This window comes from Streptopelia decaocto (assembly GCF_964273445.1).
Source record: "Streptopelia decaocto genome assembly, chromosome: 7".
NCBI lineage: Eukaryota > Metazoa > Chordata > Aves > Columbiformes > Columbidae > Streptopelia > Streptopelia decaocto.
Window position 1 is genome coordinate 68,225,627 of NC_138661.1, and position 12,670 is coordinate 68,238,296.

General features: G+C 57.6%; 1 protein-coding gene across 1 annotated transcript; it reads right to left on the reverse strand.

The window, feature by feature from the left end:
- Positions 1-1,467: 1,467 nt before the first annotated feature.
- Positions 1,468-12,012, reverse strand: LOC309442205 (SITS-binding protein-like). The gene is made up of 11 exons (XM_082057831.1): positions 11,918-12,012; positions 10,455-10,943; positions 8,502-8,673; positions 7,324-7,531; positions 7,073-7,223; positions 6,438-6,635; positions 5,740-6,008; positions 4,441-4,577; positions 3,042-3,163; positions 2,203-2,382; positions 1,468-1,973 (listed from the first exon to the last, which is right to left on the reverse strand). Exons 2-11 carry the CDS (start codon positions 10,908-10,910, stop codon positions 1,800-1,802), a joined length of 2,067 nt encoding a protein of 688 aa, XP_081913957.1. The 5' UTR covers positions 10,911-10,943; positions 11,918-12,012; the 3' UTR covers positions 1,468-1,799.
- Between the last annotated feature and the right edge of the window lie 658 nt (positions 12,013-12,670).

Genomic DNA, 12,670 nt, shown 5'->3' on the forward strand with positions numbered 1-12,670 from the left:
CCGCCGGCCGCCGCCCCGGCTGCAGCGCCGGCAGCTGGACTACAAGTACCATGGTGCACCGCGCTTCCTGCCGCAGGGGCCGCTGCCAGCGGGCGTGGCGCGGCGCGGTGTTTGCTGGGAGATGTAGTTTTCTGGCGGCAGCCGCAAGCGGCGCCGGGCCGCCGAGGCACTACAACTCCCGTCGGGCTCTGCGCCGCCGCGGCCGGAGCGGTGCCGGGAAGCGGGGGTGCGCTCGGCGCAGTTTTGGGGTGTTTTTGTCCAGATTCGTGTCGGTGTGAGAACAAACGCTCCGGAGCAAACGTTCCGCTGCTCCGGGCGCGGGGAGGCGGCTGTGCGCCTCGGGCAGCCGGGTCCCGAGGAGGCTGCAGCAGGGCCCGGCCGGGGTGCTGCGAGGTGTCCTAAGTACATGGTAGGAACATTTAACGAAGAACCGTTGTTTTTACATCACTGAGGACCTGGCGCCTGACCCCAGCAGGGGGGAAGGACCGAGAGACATCGCACTATGAGTTCTTAATGTAATACACAGTCTCTTCCCGGAATACGTACTGACACCTGTATACATACTGATACCTGTATTGATAAGTTAATGTAGGGGAAGTGTAGCCAAAGTACCAGGAATCCATATCTTAAAGAGATTGATAAGGGGAAGGGTATTGTGTGCATCGGGTAGTCTGTAAACCCTGAAGTACCCAACCAATGGGGAACAGGGGAGGGAAATGGCAGCCGGGATTTTGGGGAGATATAAGCAGGGGCTTTTTGCCCTAATCGGTGTGCCTGCCTTTAGGTAGAACACCCGGTCTTGCAAAATCGTTATTAAAATATGCTTTGCCAAGAGATCCTGCCTGGGCCTATTATATTTGCAAAATAATTGTTTCCTATATACACAATAATTGAATCATTTTGGGTGGAAATGGCCTTTATGGTCATGGAGCCCAGGGCTAACCCAGCACCGGGGCTGCTCAGCCCACAGCACCTGGGAGAAGCCCTCCCACCCTCCTGGTGTATCCAGCTCTTCAGTTAGGACAGCTTCAGGAACACCACAGAATAATTTCTGTCCCTTTAACCCAAGATACAGGGCAAGGAATTGTTTCCACCAACCTTTATTCCGGTATTCCAGCAGTTCTGTCCCAGGGGGTGGAGACCCAGAGCCTTCATGTCATTTATCTTAACGAGCAGCAAACGAGGGATGAGCAAGAAGAACCTGGAAATGTGAACCCAGCAAGAGGGACCTCAGAGAGAGGCTTCCAGATGCAGCTGTGCGGCACAGCTGGAGGAGCAGTGGCTGTCCCAGGGAGCCTTGCAGCACCACAGCAGCTGTGATAAAGCACAGGCAGGGACTGAAATGCCAGAGGTAATTAGCAATAAGATCATACCCTCAGAACGGCTTCTGGCTTACTATGGAGTTTACACCTCTGCTACATATGGAGTTAAATAGATAGCCAGCAGGCCTTGACCTGGGGAAAAGATACAAATGTTTAATGGGAAATGTTATTGAGACACCCGTCTTTTGGGGTCACTGATGGGAGACATCTTGAAGAACACAGACATTTCACCAGGAGAACCCCGGAAAGGTATAGGACAGCGTTCCGCGTGGGTGTACATTTGTGCCAAAGCTGTATTTCCACTATTTTAGAATAACAATGAATAACAAAAGAGTCAAACAATTTCTGCTGAAATAATAAAAAAGGGTTCGTAGAAAAGTGCAAATAGGCTGAAATAGTCTCAAGGACGAGCGAGCACATCCCGGCCAGCGCGGCTGCGAGAGGCCACCAGGCCGGAGGCAGCGGCAGGCTGTCACTTCAGGAGGTCCTCACGAAAAACGGCACCTCGGCGAGGCCGGCCGAGTAATTCCTGAGCACGGTGCCGCCGCGGAACGCGCGCGCGCTGCGGCCGTCCGTCCACACCTGCCCCGCGCCCGGCAGGTACACGTCTCGCCACCTCTGCCCTTTCTCTGTTATCGGGGCAACCAGCACCTGCAGGAAACACATAAATAAATAAATAAATGTATATATCAAAACAAAAACAAAACAGTCGTGTTGACTTTGCATTGTGAATAAATTGCAAAGCCGAAGGAGCTGATGGCCCCATCAGCGCTTTGCTTTCACACACCTTCCATAAAAGCTCATGGAGGATGCAAAGAGACGAGTGCAGGTAATTGTCCCCAATTACCCTTTGGGGACATTCGGTCCCCACGTTTCCTACCTCGTCTCCGATGAGAAACTCGTCCTCGATGGTGAAGGCGGTTGGGTCGGTGGGGCTGAGCCACCACGGCGGCCGGAAGATGGGGGACCCCGAGCTGAGCCACTCCTCGCTGTATTTTCTGATGAGGGGCACTACCAGGTCCCGGTGCCGCTGGATGCATTGGCGGGTGAGGTTCAGGACCTGCCGGGAAGAGAAGTGATGGAATCGCGATGTCCTGGTCAAGTTATGGCAGCTGACAAAGTGCAAAGAGAATTGATACAGGGTATTTATTCCCACTTAGGTGTGAATTCTGGGAGCAGCAGCTAGCAGTGATACCCACAGGGTGGAGATGTCCCAAATCGAGGCACTGAACTCTTTTGCTGTTTGCAAAGAGATTTGATGATGTTTTCCCCTGAGCCGCCGATTTTAAGAACTGCTCTCCCTTTTTGTTGCCCTAGAGGTGACATCCCTGGGAAATGCCTCCAATGGTTTAAAAAGCTCTTGAATGTGGGTCTGCAGGCTTCAGTCTACTGTAGATAGTAACTGATCAAACTGTAATTAAACTGTAGGTATTAACTAATTGATCAAACTATAGTAAAAAAAAAAAGGGAGAGAGACGTGCAGTGACTGTCATTTCTGCAGGTGTTGTGGGTTCCAGCCCCATGGTTGCACACAGCCGTGAAGTATAAAGCCACAAAAACGTTCATTTTGCAGCAAAACCGCTGCGGTGAGTGTGCAGCAATCCGGGCAGGGAGCAGGACTGTGTGGGCAGCGGGAACAGGGGTTTAGGCTCAGCTTTCCCCAGGAGGGGCCGGAATGGCTCCTGGAGGTGTCTGTGAGCTCGGAGCGCGGGTACGTACCCAGGCGTCGCAGCAGAGCCAGGGCGGCGCGCCGAAAGCCATCACGGGCAGGAACGTCACGATCTGCAGCCACCGCACGTACAGCTCCGGGTCCCCAGGGCTGGCACCGTCCAGGGACCCTCCTGCGGGGACAAGGAGCCTGTGAGGTGCTCGAGGGCACCTCGTGGAGCGGTGAGCCCCCAATACCGAGTGGGCAGGACACGGTCCCCATCGCAAAAGGAGCTGGATTGTCCCCAGCCCAGCGTTGTTCCTTAAATCACCATCAGCAAGTGTCAATCCAACCCGTTTCCAGCAACCTCGGGGCCAGATGTGCTGGGATGGTGTCTCAGGACTTCCTAAATTTTGGCAGAACTTTGTAAAAAGGGATTTCTCTCCTCAAAGAAAAGCGTTATGAAAATGCTGGACTTTCCTGCTGCTTTGATGTGCAAAGATGAAGCGTGATGGGAATGTGGATGCCTTCGAATTGATAGTGGAGAGTGGTGGGGAAGCAGAGTGTCACTAATTCATTAATTGTATTAATAACACATAGGGGAAGCGTCAGGGGATCCCAGTTCCTCCCCTCAAGCACCAGCGGGGGCTTGAGAAGGGTGGAAGGGGGTGGGACACGGGGGTGACACAGCCCATGGACCCCCCGCCCCAGCAGCAGATGGAGCCACAGCCCCCGTGCAGGGGATCGGCTCCTGCCCAGCTCGCTGAGATAGGCCAAGGGGTTCGACATCTCTTTGGCACGCCGGGATCGCCTCAGCCTTGCTTTCTAAGAAAAACTGGCTGAAAATAGAGGGGAAATTTAAAAAACTGCTCCAGAACCCCCTTTTCCAGGGCTGTCTTGGGGCTCCGCTCCAGATCCACCACTGCACATGAAGCCACTCTGCTTCTCCACAAATAACCTCCGAGGAGAGGTGGAAAACGAGCTGCTTGGCCCCAACTACAGGGTAGTTTCTTGACTTTTATCATGTTTTAACGTAAGGATTCCACAAGCCATTGTGCTTTGGAGCAGAAACACCAACTTGGAGCGGGGCTGCTGGTGCTTTGGAACAGCCCTGTCCCGGCTGGGAGCTGGGGTTTGCAGGGGGGAGCTGCAGAAAAGCACGAGCGCCAGCGGATTCCCCCCCCATGCAGCGAAGGAGCCTGGAAGGGCGTCCGCAGAGCGCTGCCCGCTCCTGGGGCTGCCTCTTAGGATACACAACGCTTTGTGTTTTCAGTTCCTCGGCCCATTCCCCGGTAACGTTCAACCCAATTAAGGCAGCGTGGTGGAAAATCGGGTACGGAGAGCAAAGTGCTTCATAAAACCTAATGCAAACACACCTCCCGCGCTGCTCCGGCCTGAGCGACCGCTGCGAAAGCCTCTGCAGAAAAGCCAGAAATGAGGGGGGAAAAAAGCCGAAAATAAACGGATTACCTACTGCGTCGGGGATGAAGAAGCTGTAGCCCAGGAGGCTGTAGTGCAGCACGGAGGGAACCAGCCCCTTGAGCCCCGCGTGGCTCCAGTCCGCGCGCCGCGCGCTCATCTGCACGAACAGCGGCAGGTGGCTGGAGCTGGGGACACAAAACCTCGCTTGGCACCTCCAGCGGCACCCTCAGCCCCTGGGCACCAGCCCCACGGGACCCCGGGGACACGTCCCGTGGGGAGGGCTGCGCCTCCCGCTCCCGTCTGCGCTCCTCTGGTTCACACTGAGCTGCTGCTGCTCCTGACAGCGCTTCTGTCCGTTTGGCAAAGGAAAACATTATTTTCCCCATGGTGGTTTTTCCCCCCACAGTAGCATTTCTGTGCCTTGGGGGTCAGGCCACACAGCAGCCCGGCACAGGAGACGGCATTTCTGTGGCCAAAAAAGGAGCAGATCTGGGTCTTCACCATGAGCTTTGGCTTGAAAAAATGGTCTGGAGCTCATCTAACCCAGGGCTATTGTTAGGCTGAGCCTGCTCCCTCCTAGAGCTCGGTTCCCTCCTAGAGCTCGGTTCCCTCCTAGAGCTCGCAGCCCTTTCTACACCCCAAAGGTCTCCCAGGGACAGTTTTCCACCCTGGGAGCTCGGAAGGCTGATGCGGGGGCTTCGGAAACATTTCTGCTGTGGGAAGTGCCCACCGGGAAACGTTTGATCGTGATCAGGCTACAGAATGGTTAGAAAAGGGGCATTTCCAGCCCTCTGCTCTTGCAGGTGACCAAGAGCCACCCAGAGCGGCTGCCAGCTCGTCACCGCCGCAGCGTGCGGGACTTCAGCGCTCCTCTGAAAATAAACCATGTTGAAGTTGCCTTCCCAGCCACTTTACCATCAATGCCCTGTCTATAACATGAAACTAATCATTTTGCCAACAGCCTGCGTATCCCTTCTCATTTGCCACACAGAAAAACAACAGGGGGAAAAAGTAGTGGCTTTTGGTGCCTTTCACCCACGGGTCTGTGAGGCACGTTACAACTGCTAATTAATAAATTAGCCCTGCTGTGGGCTATGCAAGTGTGAAAAGTCAGAACATGGCAGTTGTTTGGCACTGCAGGCGATTGCCAAGGCAGGGATTTGGCCAAGACTCCGGGGTTCAACCTCCAAGCGACCCGAAGCTTAAACAGCCATAAATGACAAAGTGAGTTTTTATGGCATCTGGCATTAATGCAATCAAGCATCCCCTGGGCCTCTCTAAAGCATCACCCGGGGCATGTTTAAAGCATCGTACAGCTCCAGCAAAGCGCCTTCGCGCGGCACCCACCTGGCACCGGCGCTGATGATGGTGGCATTGCCCAGCGTCGCCAGCGCCGCAGCCAGCGCCCCGGTGTAGCGGTCGCCGTCCAGCTGGGCGGGCGGGGGCACGGCTCGCTGCAGGAAGGAGTTGCCCTCGGCGCCCTCCACCGCCACGTACGCGGCCCCCAGCAGCCGCCGCAGCCGCCGCGCCCGCGCCAGGTACCAGCCCAGCGCCGCCTCGCTGGTGACGTTCAGCCGGGCGCACAGCCGGCCCTTCCACGTGCTCAGCAGCGGGACCTGCGCGGAACGGGAACAGCTCCAGCGAACAGCCCTCACAACACCCCGCCAGCCCCGGGCTGACAGGCCGGGGGGCGCCCGCCCTGCCCCATCCTGCCCTACCACAATTTGCACCGTCGTGGTGCAACACGTAAAGGTGCGTGCTCACTCTCGAGACCCCCCAAAATCCCCAAGTTGGCGGCAAATTAAAATGACTGTTTTAATGGGAACTGCAGGGATTTTTCAAACACTAGCTACTTTTAAAAAGTATCTTTTGGAAGCGGAAATTTGAAAGCTGCTTCCCTGTGCAACAGGAGAACACCTGCTGCCCCGGGCACCGCTTTGCGCCCAATGCCGGAGCACCAGGCTGTCCCTCTGCGCGTAGTTACTCAGCTTTCATGCTGATTTTGGGACGAGCAGCACGCCCAGGGGGTGCCGGGGGTCTCGTACCGAGCAGCCCCCGTGCCGGGGCGGGAGGCTCAGCCAGCGGCTCTCGGTGTCCCCGTCCTGCAGCGAGCGCAGGAAGAGTGGGGACGCGATGCTGGCGTACGGGGACAGCGTGATGGCGAGCTGCAGCGGCGCCATGGCAGACGGGTCCCAGCCCTGGGCAGAGTCCCGGCGCTTCCTCCGCTCCGGGGCGACGTGGTCCTGCTGGGAAAGGCAGAAAATGGTGGATTTTTTAGGAGTGGCAAAGCCACCGAGCACCGGCTGCTCAGTGTCAGCGCCTGCACGGGGTGGGACCCCAAACGGAGCGTCCCTTTGCGGGGAGGGGAGCTCCAGTGCACCAGCACAGCCCCTACCCCACAGAGCAGGTGCATTTGCACTTTACTCAGTGGGATTTTTACACTGAGAGCCTGGCCCAGGCTGGCCAGAGAGGTGGCGGATGAACCATCCCTGGAGACATCCCAGGCCAGGCTGGATGGGGCTCTGAGCAACCTGGGCTGGTGAAGATGTCCCTGCCATGGCAGGGGTGGCACTGGGGAGGTCCCTTCAACCGGAACCATCCTGTGATTCTGTGATTTAACAGTACCAAATGGCAGCTCTCCGTTTGCCGCCCGGCGCGGTGGCGGCAGGAGGGGACGTACCGCGGCGGCGAGGACGGCGGTGCAGCGCTCCCCCAGCGCCACGACCCCCTCCTGCAGCCCGTGCCGCTTCAGCCTCCTGGCCAGCGCCCGCAAGCCCCGCTTGATCTTAGCAGCCGAACCCGAGGGGCCGTTATAGCGCCAGATTGGAGACCTGGAAAGAGTCGGAGAGGCGGGTTTGCGCCTTGCGCCGGCGCGAGATGCTCCGGGCAGGGATGGGGACAAGGGCTGGGATGGGGACAGGAGCGCCTTACCCGAGCAGCGCCGTGTCGGGCAGCGCCCGCGCCGGCCCCGCCAGCCGGCTGCCCGTGTGCCGCGCGGCGGCCGCCACGTCGGGGCTGAGGCACAGGCGGTAGCGCAGGGGCTGCGCCGCGGGGCCCGCCGGGGACACCAGGCAGAACTGCCGCTCCCTCTCCAGGGACAGGAGAAGCGGCACGTCGGGCGCCACCGTCACCGTCACTCCTGTGGGAGAGAGGAGGGAAATGGGGTCTCAGCGAGCGCCCAGCTCCTCGCTGTCCCCGCACTGGTGGCCATGGGGACAGGGACGTGGGGGGCAGAGCCCGAGCGGTACCAGGACCCCACGGACCGGTCCCAGCCACAGATCCGGCCACCAAACACATCCCCACTCTCTGCTCCGCTGTTCCTGCTGACCTCCAAAATGCTGCTCAAGGGCTGCAAATCGTTGCCCCTGAGGGTGGTGAGAGCCTGGCCCAGGTCCCCAGAGAGGTGGTGGATGAACCATCCCCGAGACATCCCAGGCCAGGCTGGACGGGGCTCTGAGCACCCTGAGCTGGTGAAGATGTCCCTGTCATGGCAGGGGGACTGGGGGAGCTCTAGGGTCCCTTCTACCCCAACCATTCTACAATTTGCTCCATTTCTTGCCTTTTTGCATTCAGCTTAGGGAGCAGCTTCAGCTTCAGCACTGCAGGGCAGCTGCGGATTGACTGATTCATTTGGGGGGACATCTAAAGTTTGGTGTACTGCAGAGCAGCCCAAATAGCCACCCAAAAATGCCACCAGCCACTGAACTCCTGCCCGCATCCAGCACCCATCACAGCACCAGGGACCCGCGGGCTCGGGGAGAAGCCACTGGAGAGGAGCTGGAGGATGCAGCCACAGACACTGAGCTCTGCTTAAAAACACCCAAACAAGCAAAACCAAGCACCTGGGATCTCCCTGGGGTGACTCGGGCCACCCCCTCCTCTCAGGCACTGACTTGGAGATGCAGCTGAGCACTGAGGTTTAACATCGTGGCCTTTTCCCCACGGATGGGGCAGGGTGGGATCCATCCCTTGGGTGGTGACGAGTGACAGCAGGACACACATTGGGTATTTTAACCTCAGAGACACCAACCCCGCCTTTAAATGAATTGCTTTATAGATGAGGAGAGGGACGGAGGAGCCCAGGGTTTGGAGGAACAGGACGCGGTTACCTGTGGAGCCCAGGAAGAGCCTCTCCAGGAGGGGCCCGTAGCCGCTGGGGTTGGTGCCGAGGTCGCCGGTGACCAAGGGCTGCGCGGGGCTGTCGGCGCCGTTGAGGGGCCAGCGCTGGGCGCCCACGCTGGGCCCCCCGTACCAGGACACGTTGGCCATGGAGAAGCAATCCTGCAGCCGAGAGAGCAGCGTCAGGAGCGCCACGGGGGCGAGGAACACACAGCTATTGCCATTTGGAGGGCAGACCCCTGCGTGTTACCCCAGCATCCTCAGCACTGGCAGGGGACAGATCTTTTCCCAGGACAAAAAATCCCAAATCCATAGAGTCAGGTGTTTTATGCACAAAGCAGTGGGTGCTCACGCTTCGCTTTCTGCATCTGATCTAGCAGAACATACTTGGGTTTAAGTTTTTCCTCTATGAGAACAAGAGCTGACCTTCCAGGTACCAAAAATGCCGAAATTCTGTCTAAGTGCTGGATTTCTCAGCCCGCAGGTTCCTTAAAGTTATCGAGTGGTGAAGAGCAGGAGGAGAAACAAAATTGTAGCACGAGTCAGTAATGCAAGTTGTCAGCTTTGTTTGCCTTGAAGGACACAGAAAGGTTTTAACTTGCTAATTAAAGCCAAAACCAGCAACTTTCCTTCCTTTTCGCCCTTATACATCCCTGTTCAACGTGCAGCTAGGTGGAGGAATACAAAAATCCCACCACAGCAATAAAAAGCCTATACCTGAGAATTATGGTTTATGTAATAATAATAATAATAATAATAATAATAAATAATAATAATAATAAACAACACAAGAAATCCTCCCCAAAGGCCGCCAGTTTTAGATAGATGAACTCAAATAACATCCCTTCTCTGCCACCTTTCAGAAACCATCAGTTTTCGCTTCAAAGCCTCTAACCCCTTGTCCTTGCTGCCAAAGCGGGATCAGCCGGACTTATCCTCCCGCGTGACGCGCGGGCCGGGCTTCCCCGGAACGCGGGGCTGGGGCTGCGGGGCGGCCGGGACGCCCCGCTCAAGGAAAGGGGGAAAGGGAACTTTTGGCCCCGGTTGGGCGGCCCGAGGCGGCTGTGCTGCGGGGCAGAGGGAGGGGAAGGCTGGCTCAGGGAGGGGACATGTAAATTATTAACGTGGAAAGGCTGGAGGCTGCGGAGAGCTGTGCCAGGTGCCGGCTGCGCGGGTTACGGCAGCCGGCAGAGGTGGGAGTGGAGAGCAAGACTCTTCTCAACTCATTTTTTGCTAGATCAAATTTTTCAACAGTTTTTTTTTTTCAATTAAAAAAGTGGGGAAAAAACCCTATTCTGTCTCGCTCTTGCCAACCCCAAACCGACGTCCCACGTGCAGCCGTTGTGTTCAGGCAACGACTCTCAACAGGCGATTTACCGCTAAAAGGGAAAAACTCCCCGTTTGGGCAGGATCCCGACCTGCTCCCCCGCTGCCCACAGTCCTGGGGGGTTCCCTCCCCCCCCCAGCTCGTTTGCAGACTCTGCTTTTATTTAGCGGAGGGAGAACACTGCGAAGGACACACACAATGTATAAAAAGCCCCTGTGAATGTTTGCGGCAGCGGGCACGGGTGGATCCCGTCCCGAGAGAGCTGCCGCTCTGCCTCTGCGGCTGGAAGGAACCTGCCAGCATTGTCACTGTCATCTTCTGGGGTTCTTTACATGTCATGCTCTGGAGTTATTTATTTCACCTCTAGATGGTGGTTCTCCCATGCTGGATTCCCAGTGCAGCACTGGGAGGAGATGGCCATGGTCCCCCAGTGTTTTGGGGGCTCAGCGTCAAGGCATGAGGTTCCCAAAGGTGCTTTTCCCACCCCAGCTATGGGGGCTTTGGGAACCCCGTAACCACACTGGGAAATCGGGCGCTTGGGCTGGATCCTCCCCATCTTTGTCTGGGTTTAGCCCAAACGCCCCGGTTTGGAGGAGGGCGCGGGGGTCCCCGTTACCTTCAGCACGACGTCGGGGCGCAGGGGGGTCCATTGGACGCCGTAGCACTCGGTGGCGGGGGCCGGGGGGGGCTCGAGGGACAGGTGCAGCTCGGCCTCCTCCTCCCAGGCGTAGCAGAAGCGCCCCCCCTCCTGCCAGCAGCGGTCGCGGGGCGGGGGCGGCTGCGCGGCCGGCACGCTGCCCACCCAGATCCGCGCCGCCGGCCGCCCCCCCGGCAGCGCCCGCAGCAGCAGCGCCCCCCGGCGCTCCCACAGCAGCCCCCCGGCGCGGCCCCGCAGCACCCACTCCTCGGGGGGCTGCTCCAGCGCCTGCCACGAGATGATGCCGATGGTCATGGCGAAGAAGACGGCGACGCCGAGGCAGCCCACGGCGCCCTTCCAGGGCTCCGTCATCTCCCTGAAGCCCGACGTCCAGGCGGCCTCAGGGAGGTGGCCGGCGGGGCGGGCGAGCGGCATGGCGAGCGGGCAAGGCGGCGGCGGCCGGCCCTCCTGCAGCGGGGAGAGCGGGAGAAGCCGCTTCTGGGGGTGCTCCCAAAGAACAGTAAAAAAAATGGAAAAGGGGGGTGTGGGGAAGGGAAATAAGGGAAAAAATGGAAAAAAGGGAAAAAAATGGAAAAGGGAAAAATGGAAAAAGAAAATGGAAAAATAAGGGAAAAGTGGGAAAAAAATGAAAATAAGGCAAAAAATGGAAAAGAAAATGGGGGAAAGGGAAAAATAAAATAAAATGGAAAAAATGCAAAAAGGGAAAAATAAAGAAAATGGAAAAATGGGGAAAGAAAATAGGAAAAATAAGGAAAATAAAATGGAAAATAAGGGGGGAAAAAAGGGAAAAATTGGAAGAGAAAATAGAAGAAAGGAAAAGACTGCAAAAGAGGAGTTAATAAAGCCAAGCTGCGATGCCCTTCTGTGTGCGGCAACGGGAGGGCAGAGGAGTCTCGCTCCGCTCGGCAATCCCGGGGTCGGGCTCGGCCACGGCAGCGCGACCACGACCCAGGCGTCCCCACGGCCGTGGGGACCCATGCGGGAGGGGACACGGGGGGACGAGGCAGCGCCGGAGCCCCCGCAGCGCTCTGGGGTTGTGCTCGGTGACGCGGCTCTGCCGAGCAGCAGTAAATAGCCGGGGGGTGCAGAAAAAAACAACGTCTTGGCGGTTGGAGAAAGGAGGGAATGCAACGTGCCAGGGACCGCTTGTTCTGCCATCCCCCTCCCCTCCAAAAGTGTTCGATTAATGCACAGAGCAGGGAGAAAACTCACCTGCGTGCACGGGCTGGTGGCAGCCCCTGGGCACGGGACCACCGGCAGTGACAACCTGAGGCTGGGAGCAGCTTGTCTCCCCATCCCAGGCTGCCCCAGCCGCTGCCACCTCCTCCAGTGCCTTTTGGTGCCAGGTGTCCCCTGTCCCAGCCCAGGGGACCCCCACAGCGCATCCCCCAGCTCAGCGACAGCACAGCCGCGTTTCTTACCTAAAGGCAGGTGAAAAGCTGCTCCAGCAGCCCCCAGAAGTGGCCGCCGATAACCAAGCGCTCACGACTTGATGCTTTTCTCCGCTTTCCCCAGGGCGGTTTTTCCTCCGGGCCCCGGGAGGGACCTTTCCAGCCGAGGGAACTTGAGCCCAAGTGAGCCGGAGCGTTATCCAAGCCAGGCACGGCTGCTCCCTCCCACCCCGCGTCCCGCACCAGCCCGCAGGTGCTTACGCTGCAAACAGAGGCAGGAAACAAAACAAACCAAAACATTTATTGATAGGGGAATCCTTTTAAAGGGATTCTTTGCAAAGTTAGACATGGCTCAGGTTGAGCCCTTGCTACACACTTGCAAACCCACACACGAGAAAGCCGTGGCAGCACTAAGCCTTCCCGTTCTGCTGCCTTGGCTTATTATTATTATTATATTATTATATTTGGGGGGGATTTTCTCCCTGTTTCTGCCTCACACTGAATGAACTGCCTGGGGTCCCCGAGGTCAGCCCAGGGCTGCAGCAGCGGGTGCTGCCTGCACCCCAAATCAGAGCAGCCTGCAGGGGCCAGAGCCTCCCTGGGACCACCGTCATTCCCACCAGTGCCGAACACTCTGGAAATCTGGGATTTCCATGCACTTTTCCATGCCCCACACACCCATCCCATGAGTTCCCCGTACCAGGGAAGAGCTGGATTTTACAAGGGACATTACAACCCACTGGCTGCCAAGATATTAAAAAAAAAAATAGAGATTTCAAAGAG

Coding starts and splice junctions, on each gene's coding strand:
- LOC309442205 (XM_082057831.1), bottom strand. CDS start 10,910: ATGCCGCTCGCCCGCCCCGCCGGCCACCTCCCTGAGGCCGCCTGGACG. Junction 7,224..7,323: donor CCCGACACGGCGCTGCTCGG/GTAAGGCGCTCC, acceptor GACTCTTTCCAG/GTCTCCAATCTGGCGCTATA. Junction 2,383..3,041: donor GGCTCTGCTGCGACGCCTGG/GTACGTACCCGC, acceptor TCTTCCCGGCAG/GTCCTGAACCTCACCCGCCA.